Below are 21143 nucleotides of genomic sequence, written 5' to 3'. Positions count from 1 at the left end.
TTGTTGGGGGTCCATGGAAGTCAGAGGTCAGTTCATGCAGTGCTGAGCTAAAAACCCAGGTGCAGCGGTGTTACCTGCCAGTGACCCTGGCATTATGTGCTCTGAACTCCAACCAGTGACCCAGGAGACCCCTGTCTTGTATCCACTGAGACCAGCAAGTACTTCCTACTAATAAAGTCCTTTAATGATAGCTCTGCTATCTAAGCCTCCTATTAAATCACAATCTTTTCTAGGTGAGTCTGGGAGCCCCTCCCTGGCTGGAGCGAGCCCTGGTTCCACTGCTGATAAGTACAAGATACTGAGGGCCACTGGCGTGGTGAGATTCTACACCCACGGAGTGTTGCGCATTACTTTACACACTTTACCACTGTGAACTCCCAAATAATCCGGTCTAAACTATTCCCACCTCTACCCTTCATTTAACCCATTCAGTTACCCACAGACTCACATGTCTACCCCTCCCACCATGCCCAATGACAATTTATATTTTGCGCTAATAATCCACCTTTGGGTTCCGGGGTAGCGTGCTACTCACTAAAAAGCACTTAAACGCCTCGTCATCCAGGGGTAGTAAGCACTATATTAATGGACAGAGCACCACCCCAATCAGGGTGGTGCGCCGTTTAGGACACGGGCCACCGTGGCCCTTGGGCCCGGGTGCCGTCTTGGCATTAAGCTGGCCAATCTGCTTCCGCCCCCACACCCCACAAGAACAGGGGGCAGAAGGAAGTAGGGAGTGGCACAGAGGCACGTCATTTCCGCCCGCCGCTGCGCTGGTGGGGGGGATTTAGGTGCTTTCTTCCTTGGCCTCTGCCTTTCTGGCAGCGGGTGCAGTGATGCCGGGCAAAGGTGATCGGCGTCACCCAAACTCCGCCCCTATCTTGGAGCGGGATCTCAACTACTACATTCACCCCTAGGCAGCAAAGGAGCCCCAAAGCAGGGTCCCCTGGATAAACCCAAGGTTAGGGTCGAGTAGTCCTGATCCAACCAGCGGATGTGCCCACCAGTTGGGGGCTAGGGTGCCCAGTTCATGGGGATGGGCATGGGTTCAGCTCCTGGCCACCTCATCGCAGCCCCTTAGCAGCTTGGTGTTTGGGGGGGGGGCTCTTGCATCAGGACAAGGGAGAGAAAGGTGGGGGCCGTCCCCCACGGATGCAGGTGTGTGGTTCCACCTGTGTGGTCCAATGGTGTTTAGGATGCAAGAGGTGCCTTGGTGCTCTTAGGGGTATGGAGTGTTCGCTCTGATTTATTCACCTGTCAGAAGTTACTCTCCGTGACTTATTTACCGATCTGTTTTTAATTATGTTTCATGATATTTCACTTACAGTTGACTCAATAGCTCCACACACGATAATGTTTATATCCTTTGTTAAAAACAATGTTCCACTCACAATCAAGGTGTCATTTGTCAGTGTTTCGCTGGGGTTTTGCTAGGGCTGAGGCTAGACTGGGGGCATCCGGGTGCTATAAAATTACCATTAGTTGCCAGTCAGTTCTCAATATGGCGCTCAATTTGCATATTTTTGCACCAGGAAACAAACACAAAACATATTTAAATGCAATCCAAACAAGATAGAAAGAACGATTCATTCTTTGTCATTTTAACCTACTGATGCAAATGTATTTTCACATCACGGTGTCTTCAAAACAGCAGTTATTGCAAGAGCGTGCGGAGTATTTACAAGACCCCCGAGCCTACTTCACAGTAAACACAAACTGAGTGCACAGTTTGAAGGTAGCGGGCGGGGCGGGCAGAAGCACCTTGTATTGTGTCACCAGGTGCTCGGACACATCATGGTGTGTGCATCTGCCCTGGGAGGGGGGAGGACAGTGCAATACCTAGAGCTGCGTGATTAGAGTATGTGATCAGTACATGATTAGAGTATATGATCAGTACATTACATGATTAGAGTATATGATTAGTGCATGATTAGAGTAAATGATCAGTACAAGATTAGAGTATATGATCAGTACATTACATGATTAGAGTATATGATTAGTGCATGATTAGAGTATATAATCAGTACATTACATGATTAGAGTATGTGATCAGTACATGATTAGAGTATATGATCAGTACATTACATGATTAGAGTATATGATTAGTGCATGATTAGAGTATATAATCAGTACATTACATGATTAGAGTATGTGATCAGTACATGATTAGAGTATATGATCAGTACATGATTAGAGTAAATGATCAGTGCATGATTAGAGTATATGATCAGTACATGATTAGAATACATGATCAGTACATTACCTGATTAGAGTATATGATCAGTACATTACATGATTAGAGTATATGATTAGTGCAAGATTAGAGTATATGATCAGTGCATTACATGATTAGAGTATATGATTAGAGTATATGATCAGTGCATTACATGATTAGAGTATATGATCAGTACATGATTAGAGTATGTGATTAGTAGATGATTAGAGTATATGATCAGTACATTACATGATTAGAGTATATGATTAGTGCAAGATTAGAGTATATGATCAGTGCATTACATGATTAGAGTATATGATTAGAGTATATGATCAGTGCATTACATGATTAGAGTATATGATCAGTACATGATTAGAGTATGTGATTAGTACATGATTAGAGTATATGATCAGTACATTACATGATTAGAGTATATGATTAGTACATGATTAGGATACATGATCTGTACATTACATGATTAGAGTATATGATTAGTGCATGATTAGAGTATGTGATCAGTACATGATTAGAGTATATGATCAGTACATTACATGATTACAGTATATGATTAGTCCATGATTAGAGTAAATGATCAGTACAAGATTAGAGTATATGATCAGTACATGATTAGAACACATGATCAGTACATTACATGATTAGAGTATATGATTAGTGCATGATTAGAGTATGTGATCAGTACATGATTAGAGTATATGATTAGTGCATGATTAGACTATATGATCAGTACATGATTAGAGTATATGATCAGTACATTACATGATTAGAGTATATGATCAGTGCATTACACGATTAGAGTATATGATTAGTGCATGATTAGAGTATATGATCAGTACAAGATTAGAGTATATGATTAGTGCATGATTAGAGTATATGATCAGTACAAGATTAGAGTATATGATTAGTAAATGATTAGAGTATATGATCAGTACATTACATGATTAGAGTATATGATCATTACATTACATGATTAGAGTGTATGATTAGAGTATATGATCATTACATTACATGATTAGAGTATATGATTAGTACATGATTAGAGTATATGGTGTGTGGACTCCTCCTGAGACAGACTTTAGGCAGACAATACCCCATATAATATTTCCTCAATGCCAATGTGGTAATTCCATTAAGTGTGGTGCCGCTGTGGGCCCTACGGCTTTCAGGGCTCCTTCTGTACATATGGACAACAATGACCTCACCACATACTATGCACCACTATACCAGCCAGTGCTTAATTTGAGCCGGTGGTTTCCAGTGCTCTACACCAGTACTTAATTGTCAATACCAGCTCTTATGACAATCTGCCACATGGTGGCGCTTCTTGTATGATTTAGAAATTAGCAGAACAACAATTGTTTATTAATTGAATATACACTAAAAGCGACTAAAACCTGCCTGCCACCCAAGCCATTCTTAAAGCTTTCGGGCCTGAAATAGTCTGAACTGTCACAATTGTAGGAGCATGATGCTTAGTAATTGGCAAGGGCTGACGTTGACAGGGCTGTAGGGGCAATGGATGGTGCAGGCTGGGGTAGCCTCCTGACCAGGCCCCGGCACTTTTTTTGTCTTTTAAACACAAATTAGGCACTGTATCAGCCCTGGAAGAACATAACCAACTCACTATAGAATTAACAACCCAAGCCACATCGACTTAGCTATCTGTAGCGGATACCAGCCATCACCTGCCCCCTATATCGTCCCTAGCCAAGTACTGAGTGCTGACTTGACTATCTACAGCTGATCCAGCCCCCACTGACCCTACATAGGGACCCTGGCCACAAACTGCTTACCTATCTACAGCTGATCTAAACATCACCGACCATGTGAAGAAGCCCCGGCCACATACTGTTGGCCTACTGCTGAAAAACCATCACTGATCTGACCCAGTATAGCGGTGCTGCCCACACATATCAATCACCCGGCAAAGTATCCCTGACTCTACCACCTATCTGCAACCCATCCACTCAGTGATGACCTGCCCACACATTGCTCGTCGGACCACATATTGCTGCTCTGACATGCCACTGACATGATGGCATTTACCTGGCCTAAGCCCACCTGAGCACATATGCTTTATCAATGACAGGGCCACATCTGGCCTACCCCATCCAAATATTAATGCCACAATAAAGTATCAACGACCCTATTGTCAATTGGTGATAACTCACGTATGGCAAGTTCAGCCACGCCATCAATCTGCCCACGTTTCTCTGACTTCACTAGGTAAAAATGCCCATATGATTTCTGAACTTACAAGGTGTGACTGAACTCCTGATATTTCAGTGGCTGTACCACATACTACTGAACTGATCATGTATCCCCATATAACCACATATTGCTGATCCAATCATGTTCCAATGAGACACCCGGACATTGCTGGGTGGACCACATATCATCAATGCAACCACATGTTTCTTGTCTGACAATGAGCCACTGGCCTCACAATGTATCACTAACCCAACCACATGTATCTGATCTGACCACATGTTGTGGGACTCACAACAGATCACTGACCAGCCACATGTATCTGATCTGACCAAATAACTCTGGCCTGGCAGTGTATTACTGACCCACCCAAATACGCCTAACATCATATCACTGGCCTAATCATGAATCATTAACTCAACCACACATTTCCGATCTGTCCATGTCTCGTGGTCCTCACACCATATCCCTGACCCAACCATATGTATCTGATCTGACCATGCATCTCTGGCCTGGCAATGTACTACTGACCAACCTAGATATCAGTAACTTGGATCACTGACCTAATCACGTACCACTAACCCCACCACAGATTTCTGATCTGACCACGTATCTCTGGCCTGGCAACGTACCACTGACCCAACCACGTATTTTCGATCTGACCACAAATCACTGACCTGACCATGTATATCTGACCCAACCACATATAAGTGGTCTGAAAAACTATTGCTGGTGTAACCCGTCTCACTGGCTCAAACAGATATTTCTAATCTGACCACATATCACTGGCCTGAGCACAGACACCTGACCCAACCAGACATATGCCATCTGATCAGGTGTGCTGGTGCATGGTTTCCACAAATTCAGTACAACTATGTACCGGATAAACAAAACTTCAGGGACTCAGGGCCTGATTTACTTTTCAGCGGACGGGAAACTCAGTCACAACAGTGAATGATAGCCCATCCACCGAAATATAAATCCAATCATGTCCTATGGGATTTATGTTTCAGCGGACGGGCTATCCGTCAGAGTTGTGACAGAGTAACCCATCCACTAAAATCGAAATCAGGCCCTCAGTAGTCTAGTATAATCAGTAAATGTTGGCTCAGCTTGCTCACAGTATCACATCTAAACTCCTAAACTTCCAGAGTTATAGTTTGTGTTGGCAACCTCACCACATGACCACTCTGACTCCCAAGGAATTCATGGAACAGATCTACCCTTTCGCATGTCACTTTCACATGTCCAAACTTTCATGAAGAATTGAACAATCGTACTTTTTCAAAGGTTTATTGTATAATCTAGTCCTTCTAATAAAAACAAGAACTGTGATTATTAGACAAATGAGAGATGTTTCTATAACAAGCTTTATTAGAATGGTGAAAAACACAAATAATTCAGCCGTACTGTTGCACACCTAAGGTTGCTTCTACCTGTCACTAAGAGGCCTGAGAGCATCCTGGAAGACCTGGGTGGAATGATCTAACTCCATGCCCTGGTGTGATATCTCGGGAAGCCGGCCTCAGTGCATGGAATGAATGCACTCTGTGTGGGTGAGCGAACTGCATTCTCCTCCGCAGCTTTGCATGATAACTCCAGCCTGAAGTGCCTCTCAGCTGATATCAGTAGACCTTGTTTAAATAATAAAAGGCCACCAAGAGATGCAGAAAAACAACAGAACTTGGGCCTGATTTAGAACTGATGTGTGAGGGATATCCCATCTGCTGAAATCTAAATACCATTATATCCAATGACTTTTAAATTTCTGTGGCCCGGGATATTCTCACTGTGGTGACAAAGTAACCGTCCCTGAAACAAACTGTGCAGACTACAGAACAACGTTTGAATAAACGTGTGCATGGCATTTTCTCTTCTTAGTGAAAAACATGTTCAAACTACCACCCCAGAAAGATGTTAAGTTAACGAAAACTAAAAGGACGACACATACATTTAATAAGTGCAATCCCTACAACACTGGTGACCTGACAGTGCATCGCTTACCCAGGCACATGTTTCATATCTGACCACATATTAATGAGGCGTCCAGATATGGCTATCTTTGCATCATGGCATGACTTGGGGCTGATCACACCTAGCCTGCCCTGCACTTTGTCCCACCAGCCACACAGGATAATCAAGCTTGTTTATTTGAATTTCAAGAAAGCACTTTGAAATGTAGACTCCCACAATGCAGTGCGGCGCATGGCACATTGATGAATAGATGGAAAGAAACAGGTTGGATGAGATTCCGTGTCATGGTCTGAAATGCAGATAAGAGCCGAGCCAAGAAGCGATATTCGCTGGAAAACAACTCAGCTCAGGAGTGCCCACTGTGAGAAACTGAAGCATTAACAACTCTCTCCCCAGGCCAGGTCTAACTGAAGACTGATAAAACTAACTGAAGTACACTGTTCCATAGAGAAATAAAAATAACTGAAGACTGACCATCACACCCTCGCCTCAGCAAGGCTCGAACCGACCACTAAACAACTCTCTCCCCAAGCCAGGCCCTTACCAAGGCCTGGCCTTCCACCCCTCCCGTCAGCCACGCCCTAACCGACCACTAAACAGCCCTAATCCCAGCCAGGCCCTTACCGAGGCCAGACCTTCCAACACTCCCGTCCGTCAGGCCCTAGCCGACCACTAAACAGCCCTCACCGTGCCAGGCTTAACTTAGGCCTGACCGTCCAACCCTCCCCTCAGCCTCGCCCTAACAGACCACTAAAAAACCCTTACCCAGCCAGGCCCTTTCTGAGGCCTGACAGTCCAACCCTTCCCTCAGCCATGCCCTAACTGACCACTAAAAAACCCTCAGCCCAGCCAGGCCCTTACTGAGGCCTGACCCTCCAACCCTCCTGTCAGCCACGCCCTAACCGACCACTAAACAGTCCTAATCCCAGCCAGGCCCTTACCGAGGCCTGACCATCCAACCCTCCCCTCAGCCACGCCCTAACCGACCACTAAAAAACCCTCAGCCCAGCCAGGCCCTTACCGAGGCCTGACCGTCCAACCCTCCCTTCAGGTGTGCCCTAAACGACCACTAAACAACCCTCCCCCCAGCCAGGCCCTTACTGAGGCCTGACCGTCCAACCCTCCCCTCAGCCACGCCCTAACAGACCACTAAAAAACCCTTACCCAGCCAGGCCCTTACTGAGGCCTGACAGTCCAACTCCAACCCTCCCGTCAGCCAGGCCCTGACCGACCACTAAACAACCCTCAGCCCAGCGTCGCCCCTACTGAGGCCTGACCGTCCAACCCTCCCCTCAGCCCTAACAGACCACTAAAAAACCCTTACCCAGCCAGGCCCTTTCGGAGGCCTGACAGTCCAACCCTTCCCTCAGCCATGCCCTAACTGACCACTAAAAAACCCTCAGCCCAGCCAGGCCCTTACTGAGGCCTGACCCTCCAACCCTCCTGTCAGCCACGCCCTAACCGACCACTAAACAGTCCTAATCCCAGCCAGGCCCTTACCGAGGCCTGACCGTCCAACCCTCTCCTCAGCCACGCCCTAACAGACCACTAAAAAACCCTTACCCAGCCAGGCCCTTACTGAGGCCTGACAGTCCAACCCTTCCCTCAGCCATGCCCTAACTGACCACTAAAAAACCCTCAACCCAGCCAGGCCCTTACTGAGGCCTGACCCTCCAACCCTCCTGTCACCACGCCCTAACCGACCACTAAACAGTCCAAATCCCAGTCAGGCCCTTACCGAGGCCTGACCATCCAACCCTCCCCTCAGCCACGCCCTAACCGACCACTAAAAAACCCTCAGCCCAGCCAGGCCCTTACCGAGGCCTGACCGTCCAACCCTCCCTTCAGGTGTGCCCTAAACGACCACTAAACAACCCTCCCCCCAGCCAGGCCTAACCATGACCTGACCGTCCAACCATCTCCTCGGCCAGGCTCTAACCGCCTACTAAACAACCATCACCCTAGTCAGGCCTAACCGAGGCCTGACCGTCCAACCCTCCTGTCAGCCAGGACTGAACCAACCAGTCTAAATGACTCTTCGTGCAGACAGGCCATAACTGAGATCTAAGCAACCCTCACCCCAGCCATGCCCTAACCGAGGCCTAAACAACCCCCACCCCAGATTGGCCCTGACTGAAACCTCACAACTAAACCCTCACTTCAGCGGACCCCTAGCTGAGGCCTAGACAACCCTCACCCCATCCAGGCATAACCAAGGCCTAAACAACCCCCACCCCAGATTGGCCCTGACTGCAACCTCACAACTAAACCCTCACTTCAGCGGGCCCCTAGCTGAGGCCTAGACAACCATCACCCCATCCAGGCCATAACCAAGGCCTAAACAGCCCCCACTCCAGGCAGGCCTCTCTCAGGACCCTTGGCCTTGGCCCCCACCCCAGCCAGGACCGTCCCCACTTACAGAACCCTAAACAACCCCGGCCCCAGGAGGGCCCACTCTGAGGGACTGTGTTGGGCCCCTTAAACACCACTCACCCGCCAGTCTACAAGGCCCCCTTGTAGGAGCTGGGAGGGGCTAGCTACATCATGTCTGCTTACTAGGCTCAGTCCCTTACTGCGGCTGGACAGGGGTGCCACCCCGGCACTCATCAGCTGAAGTCAAGGGCCAAAAAGGGGGTGCTTAGTCCAGATATTTAGGCGTCTCTGAGGTATGACGCATTGAATCGAATGTTCGACCATATTTAGGCAAACACCCACATCAACTAAACAGGACAACCTCAACCAATCACGGGTAACACAATGACTGATAAACACTAATGAAAAACAGCTACGAAAATAAAACTACTGCATTCGTGGTATGTATGTTACAGAAGAACATACAGTAGGACGTTACAGAGATGCGCAATCATGCACACACGTCCAGTGTGTAGTGTGTCCGTGTGGTTACAATAATCACACGTGAGTCACGTGTCCGTCCGCTCCACTCCTGGAAACAGTCAGAAGAAGACGTCTAGGAGCTGCAGAAGTCGGTCTAGTAAGTAAATGACAGAGGACATGGGGAGCTGCTGTGCGTTTCGGCCTCGGTTGTGTCTAGTACGTGAGACCATCTTCAGGAGTAAACACACCAGTGAAGTCTGAGGTCCCCTAAGATGTTTCATTCCCCATGGGCGAGAGAAATGGGCCAGATTGGACTAATGAAGGCCGGTTGAACATGTACAATGGGGAGCCCCAGGTATGCTGGTCCCACGTCAGCTGGTGGGGAACCAAACCGACCAGGCGCCAGCCCTGAGTCAGACGTGCCAGCCGCCTCCTTCAAGGATGGAGTAGGGACCAAACCGCCAGCATCTTAGGGCCTAAGTGGTCACTGTAACGAGGTGACTCCGGCCCAGCCCTACCAGCCTCTCAGAGGATGTAATGAGCTCTCCCTCCAGGCGTGGCCACAGAGGCGTACCACCCATGGAGGAGGAGATGCCGCGTCCTGGGAGGGACCTCGGGTCACATTCCTGCCGGAGACGGGGTGCCGGGGAGCGCAGCCGTATCTGATGGGCACGGCCCCTGAGAGCGCGCGCTCCGGGATGCGGGGCGCCGAGGGGGCACCGCGCATCCCAGGCTTGGGGTGGCGAGGATGGTGCGTTCACACAGAGAAGATGCGATTGTGTGCCTGGTGCCCCCGAGGGAGGGAGGGAGAGAGATGGGGTGTGTGTGGGGGTGGGTGTGGGTGTGTGTGTGTGTGTGTGTGTGTGTGTGTGTGTGTGTGTGCGTATATATATATATATATATATATATATATATATATGGGGGAGGGGTGCTCTGCCAATAAGATCCCGGAGCTCCCCACTCACTCCAGCTCTGAGGTCAAGGTTTGATCCCCGTTCTGCCGCTCACCTCATCCCGAAACTATTCCCTCTGTCACGTGATATAAAACAGAGACGAGAGGATTTATTAAAAAAAAAAGCACATCGGTGCATTTGTGGCCGCACTGAGACACCAGAGAGACATCAAGGGTCAGAAGTAGAACAGAATTATCCACAGAATTATCCACTGCCACGAGTGACGTGGCAAACCTCAACTTCAGATGCTGACACCGGCCCCGCCCCCTTCTCCTCCTGTTCCCACCCCCCCTCTCCATCCATCCCCCACACCCTGATCCCCTCTCACTCTCTCCCCTTCTCTCTCACTAGAGAAGGGAGTTCTGTGTTTTAAGCAAAAAATCACCTCCACCGTGGTGTTTATGGGCGAAAAAGAATTACAGTTATTGAATTGTTGGTGAGACGTGTACAGTCTGTTAATGGAGAGAACTCTCCCGTTTCCAGCCTTTCTCCGGCTGTTTTAAGGCAGAAAACACCGAAACGCCAGGACACGTTCACAAGTCCATGTCTTAAAAGTTTTATTATTAAAGTCTGTTTAAAAATAGAGTTGGCCAATATGTGGTTCACTTCTACATGTCAAACCAACCCCTTATATTTGAAAACTTCTAGTTTTCGACTCTGGCATCAGTGAAGAGTCTCCATAAATATAAATTAGAGTCCTGAGGTCTGTGCAGAGTCACCACTGCTTCTGATAGTATTATTTTTACCAATCCATGAATGGATGAACCAGGCGTAGCGTCCAGTTTTGTATTCAGTACAAACTACCACTTGTCAGGGAGTTGCACGAGTTCCATTTAATAAGATGCTTGCAGTACAGAATTGGGTGAAAGTTATTTGCAGTAGCAGGGAGCAGAGTTGCGCCTTTTGTCTCTCTCCTATGGAGCGTGTTCGTCATGAAGTCTACATGTTTCAACCCCTTCTATTGTTTAATGGGCCTGCCCCAGGGCAGTGGGGAGCCTGTGGACACTGCTTCATTGTGATCGTGTTCAAGGAATGTGTAATTTTTATAAAGCTGAAAATGTGTCCAAAGGCGTTTCAGAGACCCCTTCACCAGGCGTTTCAGAGACCCCTTCACCAGGCGTTTCACAGACCCCTTCACCAGGCGTTTCAGAGACCACTTCACCAGGCGTTTCAGAGACCCCTTCACTAGGTGTTTCAGAGACCCCTTCACCAGGCGTTTCAGAGACCCCTTCACCAGGCGTTTCAGAGACCCCTTCACCAGGCGTTTCAGAGACCCCTTCAGTAGGCGTTTCAGAGACCCCTTCACCAGGCGTTTCAGAGACCACTTCACCAGGCGTTTCAGAGACCCCTTCACTAGGTGTTTCAGAGACCCCTTCAGTAGGCGTTTTAGAGACCTCGTCAGTAAGCGCACAAGAAAGAAAGCAGCTTTGTCACAGGTGCTCAGAGGAAACACATGAAGCTCCATCAAAGGAAGGCGGGCATGGCATTTTTAGGGGCGAGTGCAAAGCTCTCCGTCCCTCTTCTAATCTCTCGTTAGGGCGATTTATCCACACCCATGCCACGTCAGTCACTTTCCTTCATTCGTGGGCTTGCCTTTTAAAATCCGCTTGTTTTCATTTGTGAAAGGCATGCATACGTCATGCCTTTTCCAGTGTTTAGCCCTCCTTGAGAGCACCGGTAAACTACTGGAAACATACGAGGATCCTTGTTTTCTGTATGGTTTCTGAACTACTTTTGTCTTTATTTCGCAGCGCGACAGCACGACCGCGGTAGTTTTTTTAAATTCTCATTTAGTGTGGCAAGAAAAGTCTGGTTTGTAACACTAATAGCTCTAACTCGACGTAATGCGAGACCCGTTGCATTGCAAATGCTTGTTCTTAAAGTGCTAGCAGAACAACAGAGCCAGAACTAACCTTGACAGAGCAGCACAAGGAAAGGCAGGGGAGCTAGAAACCCCCCTCAGCAGAAGCAACCTCAGTTTTGCCCTGATCGAGCCCAGGTCTCAGGCCTACGGTTACAGAAATCTCGGGGCAGAAAGGCCGCCATCTCAGGGATCTTGTTGCTCACAGACACCATGAGCCCCTTGTGCTGCTGCACACACCTTGAACTCATATCTATGAGGCCACGCAAAGCCACTTCAGGGGAGCATTCCATGGGCGTTGGGGTGGGGGTTCCCTCATAACATCCATGGGTTCTGAAGCATTTCCAGATTCACAAGGATTTGTAAACCTGGGAATGCCTCAAATGCCTACGCCCCAGGGCAGGTGCACTGAGGAGATATATCTTTATTTCGCGTTGGCGTGCAAGCGCTCTGGTCTGTTGTAGTCTATCTGTGGGCTTTCAACCACGCCCACCGCACGCCCATCACGATCACTCATTCATGGGCTTGCCCTTCAAAAATCTTGTGTTATCATTGGTAAATGCTTTACGTTGATACTTTGACTGCAAACTTTTTCCTCTGGGTCAGGGGCTCCGCTATGCCAACTGTTTCACTTTTCATTTTCAGCTTGTGTGTCAAGAACACTCCAGTTAGGAATTTACAACACTAATAGCTCTGACTGCAGCAATCCTGAGACCCATTGCATTGCAAATGCTTGTTTGCTCTTTCTATCTGTGCTGCAGGACACATGAAGTAGGGTGACCTGGGGTTCGTGAAGGCCCCCCACACGTGGGGTTGGTTATTAAGTCTCCGTTTGCGCAGCCCCCGCCCCACCCCCACCCCAAACTCCCAACTCCCTTTTCAAAGTCCGATATTATCACTGCTCCCCCCCCCCCCCCCCTCCCACCGCCCCTGGCACCGTCCTCCCCGGGCACCGCCCCCCCCCCCTGGGTACCGTGCACCGAGAAGATTCAAGTTCCACTTTCATGAAAACCTCCCTTTCTGAGGGGCGGGGGGGAGGGTGGAGGGATGGGGGAGGGGTGCGGCGGGGGGAGGGCGGGGTGCTCACTCAGTGGGAAAACCTTTCGAAACGGGACCCGCGGACTATGGCTTCGGCGCCGGGAGAACCCGCCAGAAAAAAAACAGTTCCTCTTTTGGAGAAGGGACTCAAAATAATCAAGTTGTGAATGGGGGCGTGTTCCTGCCCGCGCCACTGTCCGCTTCACTGCTAACTCCACTGTCCGCTCCACTGTCCGCTCCACTGCCCGCCTCACTACTAACTCCACGACCCGCTCCACTGTCTGCTTCACTGACCGCTCCACTGCTAACTCCACTGTCCGCTCCACTGCCCGCCTCACTGCTAACTCCACTACCTGCACCACTATCCGCCTCACTGCTAACTCCACTGTCCGCTTCACTGCTAACTCCACTACCCGCTATACTGTCCGCTTCACTACCTGCTACACTGTCCGCTTCACTACCTGCTACACTGTCCGCTTCACTGCCCGCCTCACTGCTAACTCCACTGTCTGCTTCACTGACCGCTCCACTGCTAACTCCACTGTCCGCCTCACCGCTAACTCCACGACCAGCTCCACTGCCCACCTCACTGCTAACTCCACTACCCGCTCCACTGTCCGCCTCACTGCTAACTCCACGACCCGCTCCACTGTCCACTTCACTGACCACTCCACTGCTAACTTCCACTACCTGCTCCACTGTCAGGTCCACTAGCCGCCTCACTGCTAACTCCACTAACTGCCCCCCTGTCAGCTCCACTGCCCGCTTCATTGCCCGCCTCACTGCTAACCGCTCCACTATCCGCTTCACTACCTGCTACACTGTCCGCTTCACTACTAACTCAACTAACTCCTCCACTGTCCGCTTCACTGACCGCTCCACTATCCGCTCCGCTGTCCGCTTCACTGAGCGCTCCACTGTCCACTTCACTGCTAACTCCAGTAATAGCTCCACTGCCGCCTCACTGCTAACTCCACTACCTGCTCCACTGTCTGCTTCACTGCTAACTCCAATGTCCGCTCCACTGTCTGCTTCACTATCCGCTACACTGTCCGCTTCACTGCTAACTCCATTACCCGCTCCACTGTCCGCTTCACTAACCGCTCCACTGTCCGCTTCACTGCTAACTCCATTACCCGCTCCACTGCCCGCCTCACTGCTAACTCCACCACCTGCACCACTATCCGCCTCACTGCTAACTCCACTGTCCGCTTCACTGCTAACTCCACTACCCGCTATACTGTCCGCTTCACTACCTGCTACACTGTCCGCTTCACTACCTTCTACACTGTCCGCTTCACTGCCCGCCTCACTGCTAACTCCACTGTCTGCTTCACTGACCGCTCCACTGCTAACTCCACTGTCCGCCTCACCGCTAACTCCACGACCAGCTCCACTGCCCACCTCACTGCTAACTCCACTACCCGCTCCACTGTCCGCCTCACTGCTAACTCCACGACCCGCTCCACTGTCCACTTTACTGACCACTCCACTGCTAACTTCCACTACCTGCTCCACTGTCAGGTCCACTAGCCGCCTCACTGCTAACTCCACTAACTGCCCCCCTGTCAGATCCACTGCCCGCTTCATTGCCCGCCTCACTGCTAACCGCTCCACTATCTGCTTCACTACCTGCTACCCTGTCCGCTTCACTACTAACTCAACTAACCCCTCCACTGTCCGCTTCACTGACCGCTCCACTATCCGCTCCGCTGTCCGCGTCACTGAGCGCTCCACTGTCCACTTCACTGCTAACTCCAGTAATAGCTCCACTGCCGCCTCACTGCTAACTCCACTACCTGCTCCACTGTCTTCTTCACTGCTAACTCCAATGTCCGCTCCACTGTCTGCTTCACTATCCGCTACACTGTCCGCTTCACTGCTAACTCCATTACCCGCTCCACTGTCCGCTTCACTAACCGCTCCACTGTCCGCTTCACTGCTAACTCCATTACCCGCTCCACTGTCCACTTCACTGCTAACTCCACTACCCGTTCCACTGTCCGCTTCACTGACCGCTCCACTGTCCGCTTCACTGACTGCCTCAATACTAACTCCACTATCCGCTTCACTGCCTGCTCCACTGTCCGCCTCACTGACCGCTCCACTGTCCGCTTCACTACCCTCTTCACTACCTGCTACACTGTCCGCTTCACTGACCGCTCCACTGTCTGCTTCACTGCTAACTCCACTACCTGCTCCACTGCCTGGTTCACTGACAGCTCCATAGTCCACTTCACTGCCCGCTCCACTGTCGCCTTCACTGCGCCCCTCACTGCTAACTCCACTACCCGCTACAGTGTCCGCTTCACTGACAGGTTCACTGTCCGCTTCACTGACCGCCTCACTGCTAACTCCACTAACCGCTCCACTGTCCGCTTTACTGCTAACTCCACTACCCGCTTCACTGTCCGCACCACTGCTAACTCCACTAACTGCTCCACTGTCTACTTCACTGACAGCTCCATTGTCCGCTTAACTACGCTCCACTGCCCGCTTCACTGCTAACTCCACTACCCCCTACACTGACCGCACTTCTACCCGCTCCACTGTCCACTTCACTGCCCGGATCTGCGCACATTCACTGCAAATAAAAATACTGTTCCTTTACAAAACGAAGGACGATCAGACCCGCGGACATCACCAGCAGCCCCGCCGTGTGCTGTGCACGAACCTGCAAGAGCGCCTTGAGAGCGCCTCTGCAGTAGTCACCGCTATCCCAGACACCAGAGCAGCGCCTCACACAGCTGTGTCAAAGCGCCTCCCACTGGCTAGCGCCGCTCTCTACCATTCAAGCACTAACACAACACACAGCTCTGTCAATGCACCTCCCCCCGGCTAGCGCCGCTCTCTAGTATTCAACCACTGACATAACACACAGCTCTGTCAATGCTCCTCACTAGCCGCTCCTGACACCACACACAGCTCTGTCAATGCACCTCCCCCTGGCTGTACTGGAAAGAAGGTGTTATGATGGCAAGGAGCCGGGTGGCAACCCTGCACCCTCTGCACGGGATTGCTAGCAGTAATTACCCCAGGTTATGAAGGAAGCATTAAGGTATGTGAGGCCCTGCGCCTCTTACCTGTGTGCGTCCTCTGATGAGCCTTCAGGTGAGAGCTTTTCGTGTAGACTTTGGGACAACCTGGAAAACAAAAAAGACGGGTTCAGTGCGTCCCCCGAGTTGGTGCTGTTTGTCCACAAAACATCTTGATATTTAGGACATCAATTAAAGTGTGGGAGCGGCTGCTGCCCCCCAGGTCGGGGGAGGCTGTGACCGCTGCTTCCCCAGTAGAATCCCACCTGCCACATTTAGAGAGTCTCACCTACCTGGTAGGCATCGCTGCCCTCCCGGGGGATGCCACCACTGAGGCTGCCCTCCCGGGGGATGCCACCACTGGGGCTGCCCTCGCAGGGGATGCCACCACTGGGGCTGCCCTCGCAGGGGATGCCACCACTGGGGCTGCCCTCCCAGGGGATGCCACCACTGGGGCTGCCCTTCTAGGGGATGCCACCACTGAGGCTGCCCTCCCGGGGGATGCCACCACTGGGGCTGCCCTTCTAGGGGATGCCACCACTGAGGCTGCCCTTCTAGGGGATGCCACCACTGGGGCTGCCCTCGCGGGGGATGCCACCACTGAGGCTGCCCTCGCAGGGGATGCCACCACTGAGGCTGCCCTCCCGGGAGATGCCACCACTGAGGCTGCCCTCCCGGGGGATGCCACCACTGAGGCTGCCCTCCCGGGGGATGCCACCGCTGGGGCTGCCCTCGCGGGGGATGCCACCGCTGGGGCTGCCCTCGCAGGGGATGCCACCACTGGGGCTGCCCTCGCAGGGGATGCCACCACTGGGGCTGCCCTCGCAGGGGATGCCACCACTGGGGCTGCCCTTCTAGGGGTTGCCACCACTGAGGCTGCCCTCGCAGGGGATGCCACCACTGGGGCTGCCCTTCCAGGGGATGCCACCACTAAGGCTGCCTTCGCAGGGGATGCCACCACTGGGGCTGCCCTCGCAGGGGATGCCACCACTGGGGCTGCCCTCGCAGGGGATGCCACCACTGGGGCTGCCCTCGCAGGGGATGCCACCGCTGGGGCTGCCCTCGCAGGGGATGCCACCGCTGGGGCTGCCCTCGCAGGGGATGCCACCGCTGGGGCTGCCCTCGCAGGGGATGCTACCGCTGGGGCTGCCCTCGCAGGGGATGCCACCACTGGGGCTGCCCTCCCAGGGGATGCCACCGCTGGGGCTGCCCTTCTAGGGGATGCCACCACTGAGGCTGCCCTCCCAGGGGATGCCACCGCTGGGGCTGCCCTTCTAGGGGATGCCACCACTGGGGCTGCCCTTCTAGGGGATGCCACCACTGGGGCTGCGCTCGCGGGGGATGCCACCGCTGGGGCTGCCCTTCTAGGGGTTGCCACCACTGAGGCTGCCCTCGCAGGGGATGCCACCACTGGGGCTGCCCTTCCATGTGATGCCACCACTAAGGCTGCCCTCGCAGGGGATGCCACCACTGGGGCTGCCCTTTTAGGGGATGCCATCACTAGGGCTGCCCTCGCAGGGGATGCCACCGCTGGGGATGCCCTCGCAGGGGTTGCCACCACTGAGGCTGCCCCCGCAGGGGTTGCCACCACTGGGACTGCCTCCACTGGGGCCATAAAAGGTTCTGATCTCTCACCCAGCGAGTGACAAGTCTGATGGGGCCACTTGGCAAAGTATTTGTTCTGTAGGAGCAAACTCCGCCTCAGTGACAGGTCTGCTCTCACAGAACGAGGAAGCTCTTGTCCCGATGCAGAGTTTTCGCACATTGTGGTCTCGGGGAGGAATATTAAATGAGGGTTGTCCTGCATTAAACAGGGAGGGGCGTCCAACAATGTGACCTGACAGAAAGGCCATCAGGTCAGGGGCAAGAGCCAACTGGGCTCAGCTGGAGGAAACCCTGGGGTCCCCACTGTTAAAGAGGGGGAGACACCGCAGGTTTGAAATAAACAAATCAGCTACGGCCAGAGATCTGACTCCTTCCAGGTACTGCATGGCTTGTGACTGACTCTTTCCGTTGCTGCATGACTTGTGACTCACTCTTTCCGTTGCTGCATGACTTGTGACTGACTCTTTCCGGTACTGCATGACTTGTGACTGACTCTTTCTGGTACTGCATGACTTGTGACTGACTCTTGTACTGCATGACTTGACTGACTCTTCCCAGGTACTGCATGGCTTGTGACTGGCTCTTGTATTGCATGACTTGTGACTGACTCTTCCCAGGTACTGCATTACCTGTGAATGACTCTTTCCAGGTACTGCATGACTTGTGACTGACTCTTTCCAGGTACTGCATGACTGTTCCCAAATACCATACCGCATGACCTGTGATTGACCCAGGTGCAGGGTGATATGCGATTGATTGCCCCCCCCCCCCCCCCTGTCAGTAGGCAGTTTGATATTTGGATAAGTCAAGTTCACTCAACTGAAAGGGGACATGTGCTTGACACACTCGACTAACAGGTTACAAGACCTTTTTTTAAAAAATATTTCTAACTACATGTTCTCTAAAAGACCCCCGACCAAAAATGTCGAATCCTAAAATAAAACAGTCATTTTCCGTTTCTCAGTGATAAGGCGCGCGCCTCTTCACTTCTATTTTGCGTTTAAGCTGCTTTGATGCAGAGGAACTGACCCGACCCCCTGCTGTGGTCAGCTCCTGTCCCGCTGGCGCACATCCCAGCCTGGCCTGGTCTTATATTCAGGCCAGCATCTATAACCCCCCCATCCCCCGCTCCGTCCACATCCCAGCCTGACCTGGTCTTATATTCAGGCCCATCATCTACCCCCTCGTCCACACCTCAGCCTGACCTGGTCTTATATTCAGGCCAGCATCTATCGAACCCCCCCCGTCCACAGCCCAGCCTGACCTGGTCTTATATTCAGGCCATCATCTACCCCCTCGTCCACACCTCAGCCTGACCTGGTCTTATATTCAGGCCCATCATCTACCCCCTCGTCCACAGCTTAGCCTGGCCTGGTCTTATATTCAGGCCAGCATCTACCCGCCCCCCCTCCCCCCTCCACAGCCCAGCCTGACCTGGTCTTAAATTCAGGCCAGCATCTATCCCCCTCCTCTCCGTCCACAGCTCAGCCTGACCTGGTCTTATATTCAGGCCAGCATCTACCCCTCTCCCCCCCCGTCCACATCCCAGCCTGGCCTGGTCTTATATTCAGGCCATCATCTACCCCCTCGTCCACAGCTTAGCCTGGCCTGGTCTTATATTCAGGCCAGCATCTACCCCCCCCCCCCCCCTCCCCCCTCCACAGCCCAGCCTGACCTGGTCTTAAATTCAGGCCAGCATCTATCCCCCTCCTCTCCGTCCACAGCTCAGCCTGACCTGGTCTTATATTCAGGCCAGCATCTACCCCTCTCCCCCCCCGTCCACATCCCAGCCTGGCCTGGTCTTATATTCAGGCCATCATCTACCCCCTCGTCCACAGCTTAGCCTGGCCTGGTCTTATATTCAGGCCAGCATCTATCCCCCCTCCTCCCCGTCCACAGCTCAGCCTGGCCTGGTCTTATATTCAGGCCAGCATCTACCCCCTCGTCCACACCCCAGCCTGACCGGGTCTTATATTCAGGCCAGCATCTATCCTCCCCTCCCAACGTCCCCAGCCCGGCCTGACCGGGTCTTCATGTCCTGGTTCTAAGTCCGCTTCTTGGGTCATCCCTGACACGCCCACTCCTTCTGGAAGAGTCTGCGGCGGGGTTTCTGATGTCATATCAGATTACAATAGTGAATTATATTTATATAGCGCTTACTACCCCTGACGAGGCGTCAAGGCACTTTGCAGAGAGTAGCACGCTCTCTGCACTCCAAGATTAGAGGTATAAAAGTGGTGGATTAGCACAAGTGCCTGTTTCCCTGGTGGGTCAGTTGTGGCGAGTGTGTTCAGTGTGGGCTCTTTCACTTTGTAGTTGTGAAAGGGACAGATTGACGTCATCGGCGATGCTAATGAACTAACAGGGGATCTCGTTACTGTGAGGGCTGCTCGTCTTCTCTATATAATATATCACAGTGTGTATTTTACATTTCTGGTTACTCTCCCAGTACTTCTGCATTCTATTCCACTCCTCCAGACTTCCCAGCTGTGGCAGTTTTTGTCAGAGGTGACTTTTCGGGTAGTTCCAGGAGTGATGGCTGTTGAATGCACGGTTAATTAAATTGCCTGTCGTGGTCATTTAAACCCCTCTGTCGAGCTGCGATTTGCAGGGAGACGACCCCGACGGTCATGAACTCAACACTCCCCGGTCCACTTCTGGGCACAGATGCGGACCAGGGGTACACTGGAGACTTTAGGAATAGATAGCCAAATTAGGAATCCCAGCATCCCCACGCACACAAACTGTGTGATCCTGAACAAATCGCCTTTCTCGCCCTGTGCCCCGGTTCTCCATTTGGAGGGCCTCACAGTACCAGCTCCCTGCCGTGTAAGACAATTAATTCATCCGCCCAGGGCACCCCAGTATTTTCTCTATAATTTCCCACCGCAATAGTTCACGTGACACTGGTGTACTTAGACACACTATCATCCAGAGAAGGTCAAAGGGCACCTTTTAAATTCAAAAGTTTGAGAACTTTCCCTGCATTAGGATATAAGGCGGTTTGCCGTTAACTGCGCTTTATTAACAAGTGATTGGTGTATTAACTAAATGATTTTTAAAACATGTTTTTTGTTGGGACAGGATAACACGTACATACCAATATGTTTAATCATTCACAATTAGCAATCTTTTTTATCCCCAATATTATTTTATACCTTTCCAAATTAACAATATATTTTTTTTATTTGTGAAGAATACTTGGATATGTATTTTAGTTACCTTCCAAATATTCACAACTCCTAAACATCCTTGCGGATCGCTCATAACGTTTTGACCCAATGGATCTTTCCAAGAGAAAAATAGCAAAGGTCAATAAAAAGCAAAAATGCGCTAACAAAGGTGAAAGCAGCGTCCCTGGCCTGAACTCTTCCCTCTTGACATGATTTCTGCTCTAAAGG

At 51.3% G+C, this 21143-nt stretch overlaps 1 protein-coding gene across 3 annotated transcripts in view; it reads right to left on the bottom strand.

Annotated features, from left to right (window-relative positions):
* The window catches only part of LOC138262243 (Krueppel-like factor 5), a 113331-nt gene that overhangs the window by 23540 nt on the left and 68648 nt on the right, over positions 1–21143 (bottom strand). For all 3 annotated transcript variants that reach the window (XM_069212107.1, XM_069212106.1, XM_069212108.1), the window contains one exon: positions 16186–16245. In XM_069212107.1, coding sequence (XP_069068208.1) covers positions 16186–16245 — 60 coding nt within the window. The remainder of the gene's footprint in view (positions 1–16185; positions 16246–21143) is intronic.

This window comes from Pleurodeles waltl, chromosome 10, assembly GCF_031143425.1.
Source record: "Pleurodeles waltl isolate 20211129_DDA chromosome 10, aPleWal1.hap1.20221129, whole genome shotgun sequence".
Taxonomy (NCBI): Eukaryota; Metazoa; Chordata; class Amphibia; order Caudata; family Salamandridae; genus Pleurodeles; species Pleurodeles waltl.
The sequence above is the reverse complement of the archived record's forward strand: the minus strand, read 5'-3'. Positions and strand labels throughout refer to the sequence as shown.